Source organism: Perognathus longimembris, chromosome 25 (genome assembly GCF_023159225.1).
Source record: "Perognathus longimembris pacificus isolate PPM17 chromosome 25, ASM2315922v1, whole genome shotgun sequence".
Classification (NCBI taxonomy): domain Eukaryota; kingdom Metazoa; phylum Chordata; class Mammalia; order Rodentia; family Heteromyidae; genus Perognathus; species Perognathus longimembris.
This window is the reverse complement of record NC_063185.1, coordinates 15,264,481-15,289,496: the sequence shown is the minus strand read 5'-3', so window position 1 is coordinate 15,289,496 and position 25,016 is coordinate 15,264,481. Positions and strand designations below refer to the sequence as shown.

General features: G+C 42.0%; 1 protein-coding gene across 1 annotated transcript; it reads left to right on the top strand.

The window, feature by feature from the left end:
* The first annotated feature begins 1,826 nt into the window (after positions 1 to 1,826).
* On the top strand, positions 1,827 to 24,370 carry Ppp2ca (protein phosphatase 2 catalytic subunit alpha). Its single transcript, XM_048334317.1, has 7 exons — positions 1,827 to 2,177; positions 13,350 to 13,559; positions 17,479 to 17,652; positions 19,056 to 19,145; positions 19,642 to 19,803; positions 21,813 to 21,931; positions 23,628 to 24,370. Exons 1-7 carry the CDS (start codon positions 2,076 to 2,078, stop codon positions 23,698 to 23,700), a joined length of 930 nt encoding a protein of 309 aa, XP_048190274.1. The 5' UTR covers positions 1,827 to 2,075; the 3' UTR covers positions 23,701 to 24,370.
* The last annotated feature ends 646 nt before the right edge of the window (positions 24,371 to 25,016 follow it).

Here is a 25,016-nt window from a genome sequence, read left to right as displayed (position 1 = left end):
TGGCACTGTCCTCAGAGCTGCAGAAAAATAACTCTCCTAGGGTGCATCCCTGAATGTTTGGGTGTGGCAGGCTTGACTGAGCTTGACAAATTTACAGCGGGGGCGCGCGCTGGTGTAGCTCACATTGTAATCCTAGCTGCTCAAAAAGGCTGAGCTCTGAGGATTACAGTTCGAAGCCAATCCCGGCAGGAAAGTCCTCCGTGGGACTCTGATCTCCAACTACCCAACCCCCCCCTCCATTATGTAACTGTACCCCCTCTGTACATCACCTTGTCAATAAAATTTAATAATAAAAAAGAATAATCAAATTTTTAAAAAAACACCCTCCAAAAGCCAGAAGTGGAGCTCTGACTCAGAGTGCTAGCTGTGAGAGAAAGGAACTCAGGGACACACAGTGTCTAGGCCCCCGAGTTAGAGACCAAAGACCAGAAAAAAAAAAGAGAGAGGAAAAAAAAAAAGATGTAGCTTTTGTTTTGTCTTTTATGGTCTTGTCCTTTATGGCTTAAACCTCCTTTGGATATCTGGGAACATCATGATCTCTGACGATTCCAAACAGGGAAACACAAGCTTCCACCAGGGCCAGAGCCTTCATCGGTTTGGATGACCCTCCTCTACCCTCCCAGGCCAAGGATCTGGCACAGAAGGCTGGCGCTCTGCGGAGCCAAGTATTTCTGTAAATGCAGGGACCGCGTAATGTGAAAAACGTTTCGCAAACCCCGAGGAGGTTATTAGAACCAAACTAAGGTCGGATCCTTAGGGCATCGGCTGCTAACCACCGCCGTCCCACCACCACCACCACCACCACCACCGCCTGGACCGGGAGAGGGCGGGGTGCGTCCTGGTCCTACAGGTTTGATCACTAGAAAGCAGGCTGGGGGTGGGGGGGGGGGGAGTCTTCCATCCCGGAGAGAGGGGTGAGGGGGAGAGCGGGAGGGTGGAGAGAAACCGGACTTGAAGGGAAGAGCCAGCTAGGCCGCACTCTTCCCCCGCACCCTCACCCCTCCCAGCCCCCCACCCCCTCCACCCCCGGCCCGAGCCTGATCGGAGGCTAGAGGAAAAGCCACTGGTGACCCCCACCCGGGGGTGTGTGTGTGAGCTGAGCAGGAGTCAGGTACACCACCTCCGCCCACCAGTGACCTAATTACGGGAGGGTAAGGGAGGTCACCCCAAAGATGCGGAATCCCGCGCAACCCCACAGCGGCCGATGCACCGCGGAAAAGCCGGGATGTGCCGGGGAAAAGGTCGACGGGGCGGCGGGGGGGGGGGTCCTTCATCCTTACTTCCTGGCTAACACAGGCAGTCTCCAGATGAGGAGCGGAGGCCTGTCAGCCCAGCTGGCTGTTTCCCAGGGAACAGGTCGCGGGGCAGCCAGGAACACCCTCCCACAACCCCCGCACATCTACACTGCGCCTGCGCCGGCGTTGGAGGCGCGTCGAACTCCAGCATCAGCCCCTTTCGCAGTTTCTAGCACTGCGCATGCTCCCTTCGGTTCGGGCCCCCGGCCCCTCCCCCCATCCCTCGAAGGGACCACGCCCCAAAAGCACGCAGCGTCCGGCGTCCTCTTCCCTCCCCACCCCCCTCAGTCAGTCAACCACGCTGCGCCTGCGCTGTGGCCCCCCAACGTGCGTCTTTCCCCCCCCCCCCCCTCCACTTTCTCTCTCAGCCCCTCGCTCCGGCTGGGCGCCTGACCGCGGCCGGTTCTGCAGTTGCGCATCACGAGAGTCCCGGCCCTTCTTACCCCCGCCCCGCCCCGCCCCCCCCACCTCAACCCCTCTCCGCTCCACACCGCCCCCTGACGCCGGCGTGTGACGTCACCACGCCGGGCAGCCGCCATTACAGAGAGCCGAGCTCCGGAGCTAGGGCGAACGGAGGAGGAAGAGGAGGCACAGCGGCCGGCGGCCGAGCATTGCGGAGAGAGCCGGCGGGGGTTAGCGCCAGCGCCTAACAGCCGTCAGGGTCCCCCCCCCACCCGAAGTACTCCGGGAACCGGCGGCGGCGGCGTGTGCGTGTGGCCCGTGTGCGGGCGGCGGCGCGGGAGCAGCGCGGAGCGGCAGCCGGTTCGGGCGTGTGGCATCATGGACGAGAAGGTGTTCACCAAGGAGCTGGACCAGTGGATCGAACAGCTGAACGAGTGCAAGCAGCTGTCCGAGTCCCAGGTCAAGAGTCTCTGCGAGAAGGTGAGCCGCTCCCGGGGGTGGCGGCAGGTGCTGTGTGGGGGCCGGGTCGGCCGGGGAGGGAGCCCTGAGGCGGGTGCAATATGGCGGAGCCGCCGGCCGGGCCGGGCCGGGCCGGGCCAACCCCCCACCCCCCTCCCACTAACCCCCCGAGCCTTTCTGACCGGCGCCGGGCCCGGCCCGCCGCGGCTCCCGAGCGACCCGGCGCCCCCTGCCTTCCGCGCGCGGATTGGTTGTCGCCGCCACCGCCGCCGCCTAAAATGGCGCCTTGCGCCCGACTCCGGGGCTTCAGAGCCTCCCGGGATGGCGCCGGGCGGGGCGGAGGTGGAGCCGAGGAAGACCCCGTGGGTCCCCCCCCCCCCCCCCGGGCCGGAGAGAGGGATTTTTTGAGAACCGGATCCGCGGAACTGTGTTGTGTCTCGCCCGGGAACGGGTGTAGATAGAGAAGGGGGGACGCGGGGTCTCGAGGGGTAATGTTGGCAAAAGGCGTTTATTTCACTTAGGCCTAATCCTCGAAATACACAAGTCCGCCCCATAGGGCCCTCCCAAAAGGCAGGCTCGTTCATCTAATTCCAGGTCCTGTGGTAGAGGTCACCCCCAGAGCCTTCTGGCCCACCCTAAGTGCCTGGCGGCAAACTCACCAAAGCCGTCGTCTTCCGAGACCCGTGTAAAGGCTGTTGTAAGAATTAAGAAATCGTTAACCTAATTTTTTTTTTACGAAGGTCATGATGGTACTTATAAAAGGAAAAGTATAACTTTATTTTTCATAGTTGGAAGAAATGGAGGATTTGGTGAGTCATACTACAGAAAGAGGCTTTTGGATTGGAAATCAAGTGTCAGTTTATGATTTACACTGCTGACTCAAAAGTGGGTAGCGTGAAACCCTTCCTTCTCTGAGCTTAACATACTTGGCATCTTGCCATTTATTTTTAGAATGAGCTACGAACTGGAAGAATGTCAAGCTTTGTATCCTCGCTCTTTGTTGGAAAAGTGGCTTGATTGTGTTTTTGTGGCTGGTAGTAGTGTAATAATCAGTCTTTCTATACCCGAGGCATTGTGCTGGTTTAATGTCTCACAGATACTGAAAATGGGTTGATCCAGTCTGTCTAGTAACGCTGAACTCTGTGTATTAACCTGTTTTGTATTTCCATAGATGTTGGGGAAGGAAGCGCATCATTTAGCCATCAGCTGTGTTGTATTGTTAAAAGCTTTGTAACTAAATTTTCTAAAGTATCTAAAATGTTCATCTCTGTGAACAATTTAGCTTACTTTTGCACAGTGAGCTACCATTTCATTTTAGTGCAGAATTGAGGAACTTTGGTATTTCATGTTAGTGTTGAGTTTTTCCTCTTTCCACTAGTGGAAATGAATTTGCTCACTGGCTTGTGGTTTGATGTGATAATTAGGCTCAAAAGCTTAAAATGTATGTTCTCAAGATAATGCATTTTCAGAAAATGCTAGGGACAATTGGAATTTAAGACAGATTTAGATTGTTGTATCCCAAGACTGCACAAAATCTTGTTACTAGTGTGAGGAAGTTGAACTTCAATAGTAGCAATGTATTGAGTCTTCTGTTTTTTGACCATTGATTCTCTCTGTCAACCTTTAAAATGTGGTGGTTATTTAAAAGTTTAGAAATAGATCTTTAGGGATGGGCAGTGTAGTGTGTCTGTAGCTCTTGTCCAGTTCCCCAGTACTGCTTGAAAAAAAAATAAAGGAGGTGGGAGAGATGAAGAAATAGGCCTTTAAAAATGATCTAAGGAGGGCTGGGAATGTGCCTTAGTGGTAGAGTGCTTGCCTTGCATGCATGAAGTCCTGGGTTCCAATTCCTCAGCCAGAAGTGGCCCTGTGGCTCAAGTGGACAGTGCCCAAGCCTTGAGTTCAAGCCCCAGGATTGGCAAAAAATAATAATTACTTAATAGCAGGCTCCAGTGGCTAAAGCCTGTAATCCTAGCTACTAAGGAGGCTGAGATCTGAGGAGGGAAAATAGGAAACTCCAAGACACTCTTACCTCCAATTAACCACCAGAAAACCGGAAGTGGTGCTGTGGCTCAACTGATGGAGCCTTGAGCTGAAGATCAGGAACAGTGCCCAGGCCCAGAGTTCAAGCCCCATGGCCGACAAAATAAGATAAAATAACTTAATGTAGCTAGCATTGTTGGCTCATGCTGAAGCCAATCACTGAAGGGAAATATGTGAAACTCTTATCTCCAATTAAGCAGCAAAAGGCCAGAATTAAAGTTGTGGCTCAAGTAGTAAAGCCCTACCCTTGAGCACAAAAACTTAAGCACAGCGCACCGAAGTGGAGTTCAAGCCCCAGGAATGGGAGTGGCACACACACACTCACATTACTTAATGTATGTTACCAGAACTCAATTTCTAGGTGCTATAAATGACTTTATACTGACTTTCAGACCTCAGTGATGTATATGAACATTTTTTTAGTAGTTACCTAGATTGACAAGTTATTTGTAAATAAAAACATTGAAAAAAAGATGGTATGATTGAACGACTACCACCTGAACTGCTAGACTTGGGCATTCATTCTCTTTCTGCTCCTGAGTGAATAATTAGGACTAACTTTGGGGCAGCCAGGTCACTTCATCTTTGACTATAAGTTAGAGTTTAAAATAAAAAAAAAATAAAAAAACTGAGGCCAGGCTTGGTGGTGCACACCTGAAATCTCAGTACTAAGAAGGATGAGGCATTGGGATCCATCTGAATTCCAGGTCAACCTAGGCTAAATGATGAGACTTTATCTGGTACTCTGGGGTAATTTTAACAATTACAGTAGTTTGCATTTGGATACTGAACATGTGTTGATTGTCCACAGTTGCCTACTCTTACCAAGGAAATGAGAAGGCAATGATGAATAATTATGTGTTCTCTGGGAGCTTTAAATCCAGTTGGAAAGACAAGCATGGTGTAATGAGTATGAGTGGAGGTGGACGATAAGATAGTGTTAGATGTTTAGGTGGTGGGATGTGGCTGCATCTTAATGGAGCCAAGGTGCATTGTTTTCAGCTTTTTTTTTTTTTTTCTTAAAGATGTAGTAAACGTCAACTTTAGGTCTCTGTCACTCTGTTTAGATTTTTGTTCTGGTATTTCACTAGCAATTAAGTAACTGTTAGATTATTCAAAATGGAGAAAATTCAGGCATGTATTTATAGAAAAGGATGTACACATAGTTTTTATGTTACTGACCAGCTAAAAATATTTTTTTAGAGATGTGCAAAGCTAAGATTGGAGAGTCATAATGTATTGTTTAAATTTTTTAGTACCATCACTACATCTATATAATTGGCTAGGTATATTTGCATCTACAAATTGGAAGAAGTAAATACCATTAAGTTGCTTTTGCCTTACTACATAAAAGATCTGTTACATGACTTTAGCAGTAACTTATGTTTGATTTTTGGCTTTGTGCTTTCAGGTCTTACCAAAACATGAGGAGAATATTGTTTAATAGCTAATTTTTTTTCTTTACAGAAGAGTTCTTTACCCAGCTAGGCATGCTGTTTTCCATTCTCTATAATCACTGTAAATAAAATGCAATCATCAAGGCTTCATTTAATTTTAGCATTTGTTACATGCATCTGAAAAAAACAGGCTGCTTCTTTCTAATTATATGAACTGAAAATTATTTGAGCAAGATTAAGTCCTTACCTGAAGTGAGTGAAACATTTGTGAATGTATGTGTATGTTTAATTTAAAAGGCTTGTTTGGCTCATATCCATAGAAATCATATGAATATTGAGAGTAAATAAGTGAGAAATATGTTACATCGTATTTCACATAGTTACTGCTCTTGGTTATAGATGTAAGCTAAGCACTCAAAAAGCAAAATGACTTTGCCATAAGAGCTAAAACTGAGATTTAGGTTGTGACTTCTAATCTCAGTGTTTTAGCCTTGCTTGGCAAATCCCCTGTCTTTTCTGAAGTGGTATTCATAATGTAAGGTGCAGATAAATTGGGACCACACTGAATTGCAGAATCATCAGTTCTGCTAAATGAAGCATTTTTATTAGTATTGCTATTTATATCCTATATTGTCCAACTTTGTCTAGAATAATAATTCTCCTATTTTAGTTGTGACCAACTACTTTTGGTCCTCAAATAGGATTGGTGAAATGAAAGTCCTAGGTCATTTTTCTGTCTCTTCTAAGATAGTATAAATCATATCCCAGAAACTGGGCTATAAAAAGTTCTATTAAAGTGTAATTGACTTTTTTATATTGTTACTGCGCTTATAAAATGCCTTTCTTTATATCCTTATACATTCCAGAATCAAATGTTTATGTGTGTGAAGTACTAAGCATGATCTATATCTCCAGTCAGATGTTCCTCTGTGGTGTGTGTGTCTGTCCCTCCCTCCCCACTTCCCCCCTCCCTCTCTTCCTCTCTGTCTCTCTGTCTCTCTCTCTCTCTCTCTCTCTCTCTTACTCTCTCTTGCTCTCTCGCTCTCCCTCGCTCTCCCCCTCTCCCAGTCCTGGGGCTTGAGCACTTTCCATGGCTTCGTTTTGCTCAAGGCTAGCACTCTACCATCTGAGCCACAGTTTCACTTCGGTCTTTTTCCATTTATGTGGTCCTGAGAAATCGAACCCAGGGTTTCGTGCTTGTTAGGCAAGCACTCTACCACTAAGCCACATTCCCAGCCCATTCCTCTTTTTTAACACAGCAAATCTTTTCCCTTCCTCATTGAAGTCCCAGTTGTCAGTATCCTTAGAAAGTTGGAGGTAACCTTTGTAGCTTACTATCCTTGGAGTAAATAGATGTGCAAGAAAAACCAGGAGATATTGAGTTTGAGCTGAGGTGGTATAGTAGTTCTGAAAGTGCTGAGGAGATAGAAAAATTCTGTGGGATAGAAAATATTTCCTTCTTTCCATTTTGATCTTTTTTTCTTTTCATTCCTATCCTTGTCTAAAGTGCTCTCATGTGACCCAAGCAAGAACTGAATTGGAAGAGGGAAGTTTTTTTTTTTTTTTTTTTTTGTCACTTTTCTTTTGCCCTAGCTGTAGAATAGGCTAAAAGGAGGGGTCTGACTGCCAGTTAATGGATAAGAGGTAGTGTCTGGAAAATTGGTAGAAGACAGTCTGGAAGTAATTGTTGAGCTTCTTCACGATGCAATTTTATTTCCTGTTTATATATTGGGATTGTATTTTGGAATGAATGAACATGGCTGTGAGAGAGATGTATATTTTCGAATCAGGGTGTTTTTGTAAAGTGTACATGACCAGCTATAATCTGGTGCTCTTGTGCTCTCTTTCTCCATTTGTGCCTTAGTTCTATTTTTTTTTTTGTGTTTTGTTTTGGCCAGTTCTGGACCTTGAACTCAGGGCCTGAGCACTACCCCTGATTGACTTGTTTTTGCTCAAGGCTAGCATTCTAGCAATTGGGCCACTTCTGGCTTTTTCTGTGTGTGGTGCTTAGGAATTGAACCCAGGGCATCATGCATGCTAGGCAAGTACTATACTGATATGCCACATTCCCAGCCCCTGTGCCTTAGTTCTTGTGGTTTCTACTACACATGATCATTTTCACCCTTGTGCTAGACTGACCCTGCAAGACAAGCACTATAATTCATTTTACATGGCTACAAGGCATAGAAAGTGTAGTTCACAAAGATTAGGTATAAACTAACAGTGATACTACTATTAACCATATGACAGTGTACATTTATTTTTGGAATTCAACCAATATAAGACCCCCCATATATATATTCACTCTACATATTATATGATATATAATTAGTTTTTGACTATACACGAATTTGTTTGCTTTGGGTTGATTTGGGGGGGCAGTTGCTACAATTAATAGAATAGCAGTGTCAGATAATTAGGTTGGCTAATTAGGTTGGTTAATTCTTTGGGCTGTTTTTTGTTTCATGAGACCAGGTTTCACTATGGAGTCCAGACTGGCCTGGGATTCTCAGTCTTCCTGCCTAAACCTGCACCATACCCAGCCCTGTAGTTAACTCTTTTTTTTTTTTTTTTTTTTTTTTTTTTGCCTGTCCTGGGCCTTGGACTCAGGGCCTGAGCACTGTCCCTGGCTTCTTCCCGCTCAAGGCTAGCACTCTGCCACTTGAGCCACAGCGCCACTTCTGGCGGTTTTCTGTATATGTGGTGCTGGGGAATCGAACCTAGGGCCTCGTGTATCCGAGGCAGGCACTCTTGCCACTAGGCTATATCCCCAGCCCCTGTAGTTAACTCTTGATAGAAAATATTGTAGAATATTTGTGCAAGTGGTGACCACATTTTCTTTTTCTGTAAAACAGTAATAGCTACTGTCTATTTCTGTTGGGTGTCATTGACTTAAACAAGCCTTAAAAAGTGCTTTAAAATGGAGCCTTAAGGGTTGGTTAGGGTATAATTATCCATATGGTAGGAAACAGACCTAGAGTGGATGAATTTTGTTCATGGTAGTTATGGTGAGAATACGTATACAATTTTATATGTCGCAACAGTTTTCAGTCATTTAGATTAACTTTTTCTGTATGGAAATGGTTATGAATGATTAATTCTTGCACATATATGTAAAAACTGAGGTGAATTCTGTTGTATGAAACATTTTTCATTGAATGCTTACTCATTTTGGTTAGAGGCAAAAATAAAATCCTGTAGTTCTTTGAATATAATTTTATTTATAAAATTTCATTATAATTAATGAAAGACAAGTAATGAGGAAAGGTTTGGTGGTTGAGGTTAAATTCAAGACCCTTTTTTTCCAGAGCTAGTCAGGTGCTACCTTATCAAATCTAGATTTATACACTGATTTTTGCACAATTACGAAAATTATATAAAAGAAAACTGTCTTACATAGGATTTCTATGAAGCAAAATGAAATTCTGTTCAATTCTTTAGAATACTAATAAGACATCCACCTAAGAATTAAATTTGCTCCTGTTTTGCCAGTCTTGGGGCTTGAACTCGGGGTTTGGATGCTATTCCTTAGCTTTTTCCCTAAAGGCTAGTATTCTTCGACTTGAGACATAGCTCCACTTCCAGCTTCTTTTTTTTCCCCCAGAGCTGAGGACTGACTGGCACTTGCCAGACATGTGCTCTTCCACTGAGCTAAATCCCCAACCCATACTAGCAGCTTTTTGGTGGTTAATTGGAGCTAAAAGTCTCATACATAGACTGTCCGGGTACTGGTCGCTCACGTCTGTAATCCTAGCTATTCAGGAAGCTGAGTTCTGAGGATTGTGTTTTGAAGCCAGCCTGGGCTAGAATCCATGAGACCCTTATCTCCAGTAAACCCACTCAGAAAAAACCCAGAAGTGGCACTGTGGCTCAAGTGGTAAAACTCTAGCCTTGAGCACGAAGAGGCCCAGGACTGCCCCCCCCCCCCAAAAAAAAAAGTCTCAGGGACTTCCTTGCCAGGGCCAATTTTCAACTGAAATCTTCAGATCTTGAGTTGCTAGGATTACAGATGTGAGCCAATTGTTCCCAACTCTATAAAGTTTTTAACTTGTAGGAGAAAAGACACAAAACAAAATAACTAGTACTTAAGATAAATAACATGTATTTAGGAGAAAATGCCAGAAAGTAGCAGATTAAACCAGTTTATATAAGCACATAGGAACTTCATCTAGTTCTTTATATTATCATCTTTAGTTGCACAGAGTTTTCAATTTAACAAATCAGTTTATAAGTACAATGTACCCTTTCCATCATTCTTTCCTAGCTTCATCCTCACCCTCAAGATGCGAAGTTCCATTTCCCCATATATACATTGATATAATGACTATTAGCATACCCTTATTTAGTTGTTTTTTTTGGTTTGGTTTGGTTTTTTTGCCAGTCCTGGGCCTTGGACTCAGAGCCTTAGTAGTCCCTGGCTTCTTTTTGCTCAAGGCTAGCACTGTGCCACTTGAGCCACAGCGCCATTTCTGGCCATTTTCTATATAGGTGGTACTTGGGAATCGAACCCAGGGCTTCGTGTATACAAGGCAAGCACTCTTGCCACTAGGCCATATTCCCAACCCCTTATTTAGTTCTTGATAGTTAAATGTTCTTAAGAGGAGAACTAACTACTAATAAATAAGCATAGAATGAAAAGTGAACTCAAAAGGAAAAGTGTCAGTATCATTTTATATGAAGTAGCTACAATGGATGCATTCTGTTGCTTAGTTTGGGTTGACAAAGTCCAGTTTGGGGAGGGACATGAACTCAGGGCCTTGCACTTGATAGGCAAAGTACTCTACCAACTGAGCCATACCTCTTGCCCTAATAAAGTCTTGGATTTTTGCCCAAGCCTTCCTGTACTAGAATCCTAGTTGCACGTAGTGACAGGCACACACCACCAAGCTCAACTTTTATTGGTTCAGATGGGATCTTTGAATTTTTTACTCATACTATGAACTTGGAACTTCAGTCCTTCTGATAATCTGCCTCGTGAGTAGCTGTGATTATAGCTATCAGCCACTGTACCTGGCCTCAATTTTGTACTACATATGAAACAAAAAAAAGACTATGCTATTTTACTTCTAACACTTTATTTTAGTGTTCCCCCCCCCCCTCATCTTCTTTAGTTCAAGTGTTTTGTTTTCCATTATGTACTTCGGAACTCAGGGCTTCACACTTTCTCAGCTTTCTTGCTAGGCTGGTATTCTATATCACTTGAGACATTCCTCCAGTTTGCCTTTTTGCTGGTTATTTGGAGATGGAATCTCCTACTAGACTTTTTCTCTACCATATATTATACAAAGGTGTTTTTTATTGTGATACTTCCGTATATGGATATACTTTGCCCTTAAAAATCTTGGCATGGATGATCTGTGAGCTTGCCTGTATTTTAAGAGGGTTCAATCCATGTAGTTCATTTAGTGCACAAGGAGATCCTACCGTGCCTCAAAACAACAACAAAAAGCTTTGGAAGTAAACAGGGGTCCAGATAAATACTTTGAAGTTTTGTTTCTGATCAAATTAGATGTTAAATCTAGTGCATTTTCTGCATAAGTTGGTCTTGATCCTTGGTATTCCAGAATAGCTAGGACTTTGGCCATGAACTGTCAGCCACAGGCTTACATGTAGCACGTCTTACAGAATTTCTTGCCTGAGTGAACTGTGATTCTCAGATCTCAGCCTTCTGAGTAGGTTGGATTACAGACAGGCATGAGCAACTAGCGCCTACCTGATGTCTGCTCTTTAGTATTGGATAAACCTAGGAAAATTGAAATTATCTTCAAGAGAAAATGTTCATAATAAAGTTGAATTTAATAGTTATATGTATTTCCTAATAGCCGTTTGAAATGTGCAAGTTTTTCCTAAACTTCAAAATGTTAGATGAAATTTTGGGATGCTTGGTATTTTTTTCCCCGCAGTCCTGTGGCTTGGGACTCAGTCTGAGCACTGTCCCTGGCTTCTTTTTGCTCAAGGCTGGCACTCTACCTCTTGAGCCACAGTGCCACTTCTAGCCTTTTCTGTGTGTGTGGTGCTCAGGAATTGAACCCAGGCCATCATGCAGGCTAGGCATGCACTCTACTGCTAAGCCACATTCGCAGCCCTTTCCTGATATTTTTTGTGACTATTTGGAAATAGATTACAGAGAGTAACTTAATAGAAGGAACATGAATATTGAGATTTTTAATATGCAACTATCTTTGCATATCTGTGCTTTAAACTTGGTTATCGCACCGTGTATTTAGCAAGGTCTGCGAGTGTATGTAGCTCAGTGGTAGGATGCTTACCTGGCAGGTGAGAGGCGGCTATATGTTGAATCTCAAATGTCCCAAAGAGAAAGAAAGAAAAGTAGTAATGAACACTGTCTCATTAGCAATATTTCCCTCTGGAAATATTTCTGTATTAGCCTCTTCCTTTCCTTCATGACACTTAACATAGTCTGTATGTTGTTTCTTGGTTGTTTTTGGCATTTCTGCTTTATAGCAGTGAGGATAATCTGTATATGTCCAGGGGCTTCCAAAGTCTGGGCATGTAGTCATTCAGGTAATAGAGAAAAAAAATCATCTCTGGATATACTATACTTTTTCTAGCACATAATAAGTGATCAGTAGATGTTTATTGAATGAATAAATGACAGAGTTTCAACTTTTACCCTTAAACTAATGTTTGAATTTGTGATTATGAGAGAATGCACATGCCACATAAAAAGTATGTACATAGATAATCCAATTGTAAAAGAAGCTTGTATTTTGATAATAAGTATAAAAATACGCCAGAATAACAGACAAAATGTGATGTTTTTAAAGAAAAAAAAGACAGGAAAAACCTCTGGAATGAGTAGTTAGAACTCTAAGGCTGGGGTGGTGGTGGCAGGAAACGTGGGAGAAAAATGAAGGAGGGGGTAACAAGTATGACAAGAAATGTACCCTACCTTACTTATGTAACTGTAACCCCTCTGTATATCACCTTGGCAATAAAATTAAAATTTAAAAAAAGAACTCTTAAGGATGAGGGAAGTGGGTACCTGTACATCTCTACTGTGTTTTCATTGTTCTTTTTATTTTTTTGCTGGTCCTGGGGCTTGAACTAACTCAGGGCCTGAGTACTGACACTGACTTCTTTTTGCTCAAGGCCAGCATGCTACTGCTTGAGCCACAGCGCCACTTCTGGCTTTTTCTATATATGTGATGCTTCATGCATGCTAGGGAAGCACTGTACCACTAGGTCATATTCCCAGTCCTTCATTGTTCTTATGTGGATGGTAATGAACTCCTTAGTATTTTAGTTAGATGGCAATTTGATCTGCTTTATAGGCTCCCAATATTGGTGATAGAAATGAGGTTTCTTTCTTTTTTTTTTTTGCCAGTCCTGGGCCTTGGACTCAGGGCTTGAGCACTGTCCCTGGCTTTTTTTTTGCTCAAGGCTAGCATACTCTGCCACTTGAGTCACAGCGCCACTTCTGGCCATTTTCTGTATATGTGGTGCTGGGGAATCGAACTGAGAGCTTCATGTGTAGGAGGCAAGCACTCTTGCCACTAGGCTATATCCCCAGCCCCGAAATGAGGTTTCTTGAGACACATTTTTCTCTTGGTATTACAGGATAGAATAGCCAGTGGAAAGAAGCTAGCCATATCTTGTCTTATAAGATCATAAGTGTCTATAATTTTACATATACCAGGTATGCCCCATAATGTCCATTGGGGGTAAACATATCTTTGCTAATGTTGTTTAATACCAAATGTATGTGTTTATTTATTATTCTCTCCATCTGTAGGCTAAAGAAATCCTGACAAAAGAATCCAATGTACAAGAGGTTCGATGTCCAGTCACTGTCTGTGGAGATGTGCACGGGCAATTTCACGATCTCATGGAACTGTTTAGAATTGGTGGAAAATCACCAGATACAAATTACTTGTTTATGGGAGATTATGTTGACAGAGGATATTATTCAGTTGAAACAGTCACACTGCTTGTAGCTCTTAAGGTAACTTCAATTTTATGCCTTCCAATTTTGGGCTTTTTGAATGGTTTAAGACTTCTGTTGAATGTTGTGATGTTTTGTTTTTTCCCTTCCAGTGTCTTATTTTCTTCCTACAAATGTTAAATTCTACATCTTAGGAACTCAAGCTTTAGGCTTAACAATTGTGGTATCTTCATTCTGGGAAGGGGGATGGTTCAGCGTTTTTTTGTTTTTGCTTGCCAGTCCTGGGTCTTGGACTCAGGGCCTGAGCACTGTCCGTGGCTTCTTTTTACTAAAGGCTACTACTCTACCTCTTGAGCCACAGCACCATTTCCGGCTTTTTTCTGTTTATGTGGTGCTGAGAAATGGAACCCAGGGCTTCATGCATGCTAGGCAAGTACTCTACCACTAGGCCATATTCCCAGCCCCAAAAGAAGCATTTTTGAGTGAAAATACATTATTATAGTATTATCTTGAACATTAGAAAAAGAGAAAATCAGTTGCAATTCCCATCAGTGAGTGAATGTCTAAATTATATTTTATCCAAATGGAATAGTTTACGGCCATTAAACATTACCTAATAATTTAGATATTAGAAGTGATAAATAGGGCCAGTGTAGTAGTCTGTGATCCTAGAACTAAGAAGGAAGCTGGGGCAGAGAGATCAAGTGTTCAGAGTCAGCCTGAGCTACATAGCAAGACCCTGTCTCTAAAAGAAAAAAGAAAGAAAAGCTAACTAAAGTAGGAAAAATAAGATAGTTGAAGGAAGCAACTTGCAAAATTTTATGTAAGCCAGTTACAGCTTTGTCCAGTATTTAGGTAGAGATCTGATTGTAAACACAAAATGGTACTACTCTTAGTGTCAAATGCTTTTGCCTATGAAAATGTTTACTTTGCCTTGTGGGAAGTCCCCCCACCCCCCACTTTTCATAGGCAGCCTTATTACAGAATGGTAAGGTTGCTGCTGTCACATACCTTAATATTAGAAGTAATGAGACATGGTCTCATCTAGAACTGAATTTTAGGCGATTAATAGCCACATTTTGTAAAATGCTGCAAATATTTTGGAAGTCATATTCTGCATTTGTAAAATGAAAAATTTGTAAACCTTCACCATCTGTTTTAGGTTCGCTGGTGGATGGTTTCTGTTGTGACTCTAGATATTATGAAAGTGGCTTATGTCAGTCACAGGGTCAGTCCTAGTGCACAGAAGAGAAATGGATTTGTTACCAATAAAAACACATGCAGGAGCTTGAATGTGGCTTAGTGGTAGAGTGCTTGCCTAGCATGCATGATGTCCTGGGTTCGATTCTTCAGTACCACATAAACAGAAAAAGCAGGAAGTGGTGGCTGTGGCTCAAGTGGTAGAATGCTAGTCTTGAGCAAAAGAAGCTCAGGGACAGTGCCCAGGCCATGAGTTCAAGCCCCAGGACTGGCAATAAATAATTCATGCAGGAGACTGTGATAAGTGGAATTCCTCATAGTTCGCATGCTAACTCCCAGTACTTCAAAAAGTGATGGTATTTGGAACTTGAGCCTTTACAGAGTAATTAAAATGAGGTCATTTTAGAAGGCTTTGATCCAATATGTGTGGCATTCGCAAGAGAAAAGGTTAAGACACAGAAGGAAAGCCAAGAAGGAGAGGTCTTCAGAAGACACTAAACTGGTGATACTTTGAACTTTGACTTCTGCCTCCAGAATCGTGTGGAAAAATACTTCCCTCTTATTCCCTTAACAAGTGAATGTTGTAGGGAAATGATGGGCCTATCACAAATGGTGTGTGAATAGAATAAATGGATCAGGCAGCAAAGGCTGTCTGGTGATTAATTGGAGAAATTGGAAATAAGAGTCATAGTTGTTCCTGGCTGGCCTCAAACCTTGATCCTCATATCTCAACCTCCTGAGTAGCTAGGATTACAGACATTAGCACTGTGTCTAGCCAAGACAGATAATTTAAGTGGCAGAAATGCAACTGGGTGCTGGTAGCTCATACCTGTAATCCTAGCTACTTGGGAAGTTGAGATGTGAGGATTGCAGTTTGGAGCCAGCTGGAGCAAGAAAGTCTGTGGGACTCTTACCTTCAACTAAGCACCAGGAAGCCTGAAGTAGAGATATAGATCCAGTGGGTAGAGCGCTAGCCTTGAGCAAATAAGCTCAAGGACAGCAGCACCCAGGCCTTGAGTTCAAGCCCCAAGATCAGCATAACAACAACAACAACAAAAAGTTGGCAAAACACTTCAGTAAATCTTTCATCAAAGAAGACATTAGGGGCTGGGAATATGGCCTAGTGGCAAGAATGCTTGCCACTATACATGAAGCCCTAGGTTCCATTCCTCAGCACCACATATATAGAAAAGGCCAGGAGTGGCTCAAGTGGAGGAGTGCTAGCCTTGAGCAAAAAAGCCAGGGACAGTGCTCAGGCCCCGAGTCCAAGCCCCAGGACTGGCAAAATAAATAAATAAATAAAAAGAAGATATAGAAATTTTAGAACCACTTCACATCTGTTAGGGTGACTAATAAAGCTGATGATACCAAGTATTGGTGAGTATTTAGAGAGCTTATCCTCGTGTAATGTGGGTGGGAATGTGAAATGGTGCTGCCACTTTGAAAACTTATGCCTAGGAATCTGCCCAAGAGAAATGTAGATTATTTTAGCAACAGTTACTCCATCCTACTGGTGAGTAGAGCAATGAAATGTTCTGTAGCCACACATAGTAAGATAATGTGCAGCTTAACTAGGCGCCAGTGGCTTGTACCTGTAATCCTGGCTACACTGGAGGCTACAATCTGAGGATCATGGTTTGAAGCCAGCCTGGGGATGTAATGTCCATAAGACTCTTATCTCCAGTTAACACCAAAAATCTACACATGGAGCTGTGGCTCAAGTGGTAGAGTACTAGCCTTGAGGGGAAAAAAAGAAAGTTTAGGAACAACACCTAAGCCCTAAGCCCCAGGATTAGCAAACACACAAGATAGTGCTCCTCTTTGAAAAGGAACAACTATATGATATGCATGTACAACATGGGTGAGCCTTTAAAAATACTCTTAAGTGATACTTACACAAAAGACTACATTTGGTATCGATTTCTATGAAATTTCTAGAAAAAGCAATCTCAGGAGACAGTAAGTCATTGGTTGCCAAGAGCCAAGATTGAGACTAGGAGGGGGGGCACAGTGAGTTGCATAAGGGATCTTTTCCCCCCTTCCTCTCTGCCCCCCCCCCCCCAGGGCTGGGACTCAGTTGGTATCTGAGCCATGCTTCCAACTCAGATTTTTTTTTTGGGGGGGGGGTGTCACATTGTGGGGCTTGAACCTGGAGCCTAGGGTGCTGTCCCTGAGCTCTTTTACTTAAGGCTAGTGCTCTATCACTTTGAGCCACAGCGCTACTTCTGGTTTTTTAATTGACTTAATTCAAAGTAATTTAATGTACTTAATTGGAGATAAGAGTCACATGGGGACTTTTCTGCCTGGGCTGGCTTTGAACCATAATCCTCAGATCTCAGCTAGGATTACAGGTGTGAGCCGCCAGCACACCCAGCAAAGGATCTTTTTCAGGTAATGGGAATATTCTACAATTGGGTGAAGATTGTTGCATAATTTGATGTTCATTAAAAATCTTGATCCTAATTATATTTTTCATGAGGTTGTAACCCTCATAATACTTGGTTTAAAGTTGGTGGTAGCATAACTTAGATTTTTATTGAGAAAGGGTTGCCAAACACCTAATGAATACTGAAAATGTTTGTTAAAAATCTGTAATTTCAAGTGGGACTGGGAGAGAGTGAAGGAAGGGGTGACATTCTCCGAAAAGTTTTCATTACCTGACTTACAAAATCCCTCTGTCCACCACGCTTACAATAACAATTTTTGAAAATTATTTTATTTTATTGTAAAGTGAGAAAGTATGATTTAAACATGTTTTATATTTACTGTTTTGTTTTAGGTTCGTTACCGTGAACGCATTACCATTCTTCGAGGGAATCATGAGAGCAGACAGATCACACAAGTTTATGGTTTCTATGATGAGTGTTTAAGGAAATATGGAAATGCAAATGTTTGGAAATATTTTACAGATCTTTTTGACTATCTTCCTCTCACTGCCTTGGTGGATGGGCAGGTTTGTACATCTTAAAATTATTGCTGATTATCTTTAGGAATATGGTTTCTTTTCATCCTCACATCCTTTTGGGGATTTTTTTTTCTATAGTGACAGCATTTGTTTGTTTGTTGTTTACTTGTTTTGCCCTACTGCGGATTGAACCCAAAGCCTTGTATTCACTAGGAAAGCATACCATTTGAGCCAACAGTAAATAGCTTCTTTTTAAAAAACATAATTGAATTGTTATTATTAAGAGAGATTACTGTTTCATAAGTCAGTTAATGGGTACATTTCTTTTTGGACAATGTTACTCCTTAGTATATAGCTTCGTAACTGTCTAATATTAGTACCCTCCAGGGCCCCCTCCCCTTTTTGGTACTAGGTACTGGGCTTGAGTTCCGGGCTTTTTGCTCTTGTGTAGCTTTCTTCTTTTTTTTTAATGGCTGGCACTCTACTACTTGAGCTACACTTTCACTTCTGGCTTTTTGTTGTTGTTGGTTAATTGGGTTTGACTACCTGGGCTAAGCTTCAAACTATGATCCTAAGGGTTTTAGCCACCTGTGTGAGTACCCCACCTTTATTATGTTTTTGAGATAGACCCTTGCTGACTTTGCCCACTGTTGGCTTCACACAGTTCTTCTGCATTTGCCTTAGGAGTAGAGGTCCCATCACCTTTCCTGGCTTGGTTGCATTCATTTAAACTTTTTTGTTTTGTTTTGTTTTTTGCCAGTCCTGGGGTTTGGACTCAGGGCCTGTGCAGTGTCCCTGGCTTCTCTTTGCTCAAGGCTAGCACTGTACCACTTGAGCCACAGCGCCACTTCCAGCTTTTTCTATATATATGGTGCTGAGGAATTGAACCCAGGGCTTCATGTATACGAGGCGAGCACTTTTACCACTAGGCCATATTCCCAGCCCCCTTATTTAAACTTTTTTGTTACTCTTGTTTTATATTGGGTACTGATGTGTATGGGGTGGGATCACAAGCCTCTGTGACTATTTCTCATTGTCTGTGGGTAGAGAGAGATGTATGTAGAAGAGCTTTGCAAGAAAGTCCTATGAGTAGGTAGGTAATTAGTCTCTGGCAGGGCTTATAGATAAATTAAATCAATATTTTCTTGAAGGAGTTGATGCAATTTGAATGCCAAAGCCATGAGAAAGAAAGGAAAGTTCTTCAGTGAGCTTAACTTTTTTTTTTTTGCCAGTCTCGGGGCTTGAACTAAAGGCCCGAGCACTGTCCCTGGCTTCTTTTTGCTCAAGGCTAGCTCTCTACCATTTGAGCCACAGCACCACTTCTGGCCTTCTCTATATATGTGGTACCTGAGGAATCACAAAGGGTTTCATGTCTACCAGGCAAGCACTCTACCAACAGGCCATATTCCCAGCTCAAATTTAACATTTTAAACCAAATTTTTTTTTTTCAGATCTTCTGTCTACATGGAGGTCTCTCACCATCCATAGATACACTGGATCACATTAGAGCACTTGATCGCCTACAGGAAGTTCCCCATGAGGTATGTTTTTTATTTGATAATAAATTACTTCTCAGAAAACTTCCTAGGAAAAGAAAAATTTAATTGTCAATTCATTGTATATATTTTTTTAATTCTCAAAATAACCCTGTAAAATTTGTGCACTCTTGTTAACCTCACTGTTTAGAAAAGTTTAGAAATCTTTCTGTGTGAGAACAGCTTTGGGATTGGACTTGTTAGAATGTACATTTTCTGCCTTAAGAAATTCTGTCTTAGCCTCCAGCCCATATTGCCTAGGTTGAAATTTGCATACTATAGGCAGATGAGGGCATGTTGCTGCAGGACTCACCAGTGACATCATCTGTGCCATATAAACACTTGGAAAATATTCTCCTTCAACAAAACATACAAAATCTGCTCTTTTCAGCATATACCACTCCAAAAGTGATTTAGTAAAATACTGCTAGTGGTAAATTACTCAAATAATGAATTTGCCATTTTAGTAAAGGGCAACTTATAATTTGTACTTGATTTTTAGGGTCCAATGTGTGACTTGCTGTGGTCAGATCCAGATGATCGTGGTGGTTGGGGTATATCTCCTCGTGGAGCTGGTTACACCTTTGGGCAGGATATTTCTGAGACATTTAATCATGCCAATGGCCTCACGTTGGTGTCTAGAGCTCATCAGTTGGTGATGGAGGTATGTTTTGTCCTTTAAAACATGATTTGCTCATTTGTAACTACAGGAAAAAGTTTCACATTGATGCTTTTAGACATTCTGTGTAGTTTGCCTTTGTAGCCTGTGTGTTGAGGATATGCCTACTAGAATTTTTTGTTATTATTATTTTTTTATTTTTGGTTGGTCATGGGCTTGAACTCAGCATCTGGGTACTGTCATGAGCTCTTTTGCTCAGCACCACTTGGGGTTTTCTGGTGGCTAATTGGAGATAAGAGTCTCATAGACTTTACTGCCAAGGCTGGCTTCAAACCATGTTCCTCAGATTTCAGCCACCTAAGTAGCTAGGATTAAAGGCATGTGCCACTAGCACTAGAATTTTTTTTAAATTGAGATTTTTGATGATAAAACTAAATACAGTTTAGTTTGTTTTGGGAAAATTCTTAATGACTTGGGAGGGTTTAGGATTTAAGGGTTGGAAAAGATGCAGAGAGATGGGCCGAATAGAATATGATACTGTGTATTTGTATATTTAGTGTATATGTAGGAGAGACCAGGGAAACACAGAAAAGTTGACATGTTCCTCAGATGATAGGACTACAGATGATTTGGTGCAAGTTTTTTTCCCCCGGTTAGTCATGGGGCTTGAACTCTGGGCACTGTCCTGAGTTTTTCAGCTCAAGGCTAGTGTTCTACCCAGTGGAGCCACAGCGCCACTATCCTACAGGTGATTTTGAAGAAGAAAGTAGAAGGGAAATAAGCTAGAGTTCTTGGCTAACATCAATTAGTATACTTTAGCACTAGAAACCTGTTTAACCAATAGAACTTTGTGATTGCCAATAGAATCTGACTTTGCTGAAGTTAAGGGAAAGAAGTTGATGAATAGTGCTAAATACAGAAAGTAACAAAAGTATGTCAGGTGCTCAGCTGGACTTTCAGGGTATGAGATGGGGGATCCTAGGAAACATATCCTAGAAGCATTTTAAAGGTCCTTCCCCCAAGTTTGAGAAGAAAACAGGATTCTGCTCTCTAGTGGGCATGTGTTAGTCTGCTTTTTTCATTACAACAAAATATGTCGTTTGGGCTAATTCTAAAATTCAGAGTTTTATTGTAATTTGCAAGTGTGGAAATTGGGTGGTGCCATTGGTTTGGGCTTCTCATCACAGTATCACATCATGATAGGAACATGTGTCAGAGTAAGTGGCCACATCTCAAGCCAAGGGGCCAAAGAAGGAGAGGAAACTGGTTGTGGAATCCTACCACCCTCTTCAAGGATGCTCCCTGTCACGCTAGGAACAGTGTTTAATACAAGAGCACTGTGGGAAGGGGAGAATCAGTCAAAGTATAGCAGTGGGTATTTGCTTTCACATGGAATGGTCAGAAAACTAGTCTAATGTTTATGGTCATTCCAATGATAAACTGATGAAACACTGACACAGAAGATCAGCTTTATAAGAAGCCCTGAATTCTTTGGTAATTGGCAGCCCCCCCCCCCCGACTGACCTTGAACCATAATCTTCTACCTAGATAGATAGCTTCTCATGTAGCCGAGACTAAGTTGATGTGTACCTCATGTGGCTAAGGTTGTTGTAGTTAAAAAAAAAATAAAGGGCTGGGAATATGGCCTAGTGGCAAGAGTGCTTGCCTCATATACATGAAACCCTGGGTTCTATTCCCCAGCACTACATATATAGAAAACGGCCAGAAGTGGCAGAGTGCTAGCCTTGAGTAAAAAGAAACTCAGGCCCTGAGTCCAAGCCCCAGGACTGGCAAAAGAATAAAAATAAAAACAACTCAGCGATTGGGTGCATGACTCACTTGATAGAGTGCTAGCCAGTGAGTGAAAGCATTAAGTACTGAGTCCAAGTCCCAGTTTTGGACCACCCCCCAAACCCTAATTTTGTAGTTGAGAGAAAGTAAATGCACGTGTATTTTAATGCTCAAAGGGCAGAAAGGCTGCTTAGAAGTTATAGTTATTTTTCTCTTTTAATTATGTAAAAGAGGGGAGTAAGTTTTATTTCTTTTCTTTGTAGGGATATAACTGGTGCCATGACCGGAATGTAGTAACAATTTTCAGCGCTCCTAACTATTGTTATCGTTGTGGTAACCAAGCTGCAATCATGGAGCTTGATGACACTCTAAAATATTCTTTGTAAGTATTCACACTTGACCATTTAGTTGAAACCTTTGTGTGTTGTGTTCTGATAGAGGTGTGCTTGTTAGCAAGCTCTTGTTAAATCAGATTCCAACTTAATTTTTATTAGATATCTGTTGAAATGTCCCTATGTTGTATTAAACACATTGATAAAATTAACTTAACCTGTATACCCTAATATTTATTAGGGATGTTTTTTTGATGCATGATAGTAAAGTTTGATCTCAGAAACTGGTATTTGCCAGGTAAGAACTTCATCAATGAACTCCTCCAGCCAAAAGCACTGGTATCTTGACACCTACCCCCCATTTCTTCCCCCTGACATGCCCCTGGACAGCAGTTTTTTCCTCATTTTGGGTTTCTGCCATAGCTGGAATGATAGGCATATGCCGCTGTGCCTAGCTATCTATTGGGGAGTCGTAAGAACTTTTGTCTAGAACCATGGCCTTGAACCATGATCCTTCTGATCTCAGTTTCCCAAGTAGCTAGGATTACAGATGTGAGCCATTGTACCCTTCAGGTTTTCCGTTATGTAGTTAACAATACACACATGCAGAGGGTTACATGTATATATAGTTGTTGCGTACACACACACACCTATTTCTCTTTTTGGTAATGCTAGGATTTGAACTCAGCTTTGTGTTTGGTAGGCAAGCACTATTCCTTGAGCAGCTATTTATTATTTTGTTTTGGTTTTGTTTTGTTTTTGCCGATCCTGGGTCCTGAACTCAGGACCTGGACACTATGTCTCTGAAATTCTTTTTCTCAAGGCTAGCAGTCTATCACTTGTGCTACAGCACCACTTCTGGCTTTCTCTGAGTAGTTTATTAGAAGAGCCTCATAGACTTTCCTTCCCAGGATGGCTTTGAACTACGATCATTAGATCTCAGCCTTCTGAGTGACTAGCCACCAGCATTCTGCTGAGTTCAGTTTTTGTCTAGGCCCAGGCTTGTGCCTTGACTACGATCCTATTTTATGCTTCTCACTGTAGCTGTAGGATAATAGGTACTCACCAGGCCCACTCTTTTCTGTTGGAAGTCTTGTGAATTGTGTCTGAGTTGATCTGGAACCACATTCCTTTTCTGATCTTAGCCTCCTGAGGAACTGGGGTGACAGGTAACTACTCTGTCCAGCTATTGGATGAGTTGAGGGAGTCCCGTGAATCCCCCCCCCCCCCCAATACTCCACTGGATTGACCTCAGGTAGTAATCCTCCCCATATTTGATTCCCAGGTTAAATAGAACTGCAAATGTGGCCCATGAATAACTGTCTTACTTTTTGGTGGTACTGGAGGTTTTGAACTCAGGTCCTTGCACTTGTAAGACAAGTGTTAGACCAATTGAGCCACACCCTCAACCCTTTATGCTTTGTTTTTCAGTTAGGGCCTACAGTTGTCCTACATATTCGCATGTGGAAATTGGGAGAGAGGGTTACGCCCATGTACCATGGTCATGCTTTAAAATTTACTTACAAGAACCCTCTTTCCAGTTTACATGACTTTAGAAGGACTCCATTGTATAAAAAAGCATAGTTTTTATGCTTCTGGCTGAAGTTGCTGTGATTCTAGTGAAAAAAAATTTAACTGGAAAAAGTGTGAAGTTGGAACTTGGAAAGATTGAAGGTCTTATTTTTGTCATTGTTGATGGGAGCATGTTCTGGGATGAAAATAGTGAATCTTATTTTTCTTTTTCAGCTTGCAGTTTGATCCAGCACCTCGTAGAGGCGAGCCACATGTGACTCGTCGCACCCCAGACTACTTCCTGTAATGAAAATTTAAACTTGTACAGTATTGCCATGAACCATATATTGACCTAATGGAAATGGGAAGAGCAACAGTAACTCCAAAGTGTCAGAAAATAGTTAACATTCAAAAAACTTGTTTTCACACGGACCAAAAGATGTGCCATATAAAAATACAAAGCTTCTTGTCATCAACAGCCGTGACCACTTTAGAATGAACCAGTTCATTGCATGCTGAAGCGACATTGTTGGTCAAGAAACCAGTTTCTGGCATAGCGCTATTTGTAGTTACTTTTGCTTTCTCTGAGAGACTGCAGATAATAAGATGTAAACATTAACACCTCGTGAATACAGTTTAACTTCCATTTAGCTATAGCTTTACTCAGCATGACTGTAGATAAGGATAGCAGCAAACAATCATTGGAGCTTAATGAACATTTTTAAAAATAAGTACCAAGGCCTCCCCTTGTGAGTTTTGAAATTGTTTTGTTTATTTTCAGGGATACCGTTTAATTTAATTGTATGATTTGTCTGCACTCAGTTTATTCCCTTCTCAAATCTCAGCCCTATGTTGTTCTTTGTTACTGTCAGAACCTGGTAAGTTGTTTTGAACAGCTGTTTTCCCCCTCCTGTAAGATGTTACTGCACAAGAGCACTGCAGTGTTTTTCATAATAAACTTGTGAACTAAGAACTGAGAAAGTCAAATTTTAATTGTATCAGTGGGTAAGACTGGTGCTGTTTATTGAAAAAAAATGAGTTGATAAATACAGAATTTGTAGAATTCTAGGTAAAGAAAAATAAAGACCAAGGCTACTACACGACCTCTGGCATTCTTCAGAAGACCTTGAAGATTTATTTGTGTTAAAGCATAATATGATTTGTGAGATTGGTGGTATGCTCTTCTCGTCTGTAAGAAAGGAAATCTGTGCTGCTTCAGTAAGATTTAATGTTAAACCATATGACTTGCGAGTTAAGTTTAATTTAGGGTTCTGTTTGATATGGCATGTTTTCAGGTAGAGCTTGACAAATGATGTGTCTACTTAGTACAGTTTCTGGTTATAAATATATTGCTATGTATGTTACATGAATTCTTTAAAATGACTGACAGATTGGTAAGCTCTTAACAGATATTTGTACATTATTTGTTGAGACTTAATCTTAGAGTTAAATTTATCTCAGTAAGAAAGCTGTTAAAGCATTAGTCTCTGTTAAGTTCTTTAAGTGGTAATTAATGAAACCAAATAGAAAACTTGTTGGATCATGGCTTAGTGTGTTGTCTCAAGACAAAGGGGCACTTGAAGTGCAAGTGCTCAACGTCCAGTGAATTTCCCTCTTATCCTC

Coding starts and splice junctions, on each gene's coding strand:
- Ppp2ca (XM_048334317.1), top strand. CDS start 2,076: ATGGACGAGAAGGTGTTCACCAAGGAGCTGGACCAGTGGATCGAACAG. Junction 19,804..21,812: donor CTCATCAGTTGGTGATGGAG/GTATGTTTTGTC, acceptor TTTTCTTTGTAG/GGATATAACTGGTGCCATGA. Junction 21,932..23,627: donor GACACTCTAAAATATTCTTT/GTAAGTATTCAC, acceptor TTTCTTTTTCAG/CTTGCAGTTTGATCCAGCAC.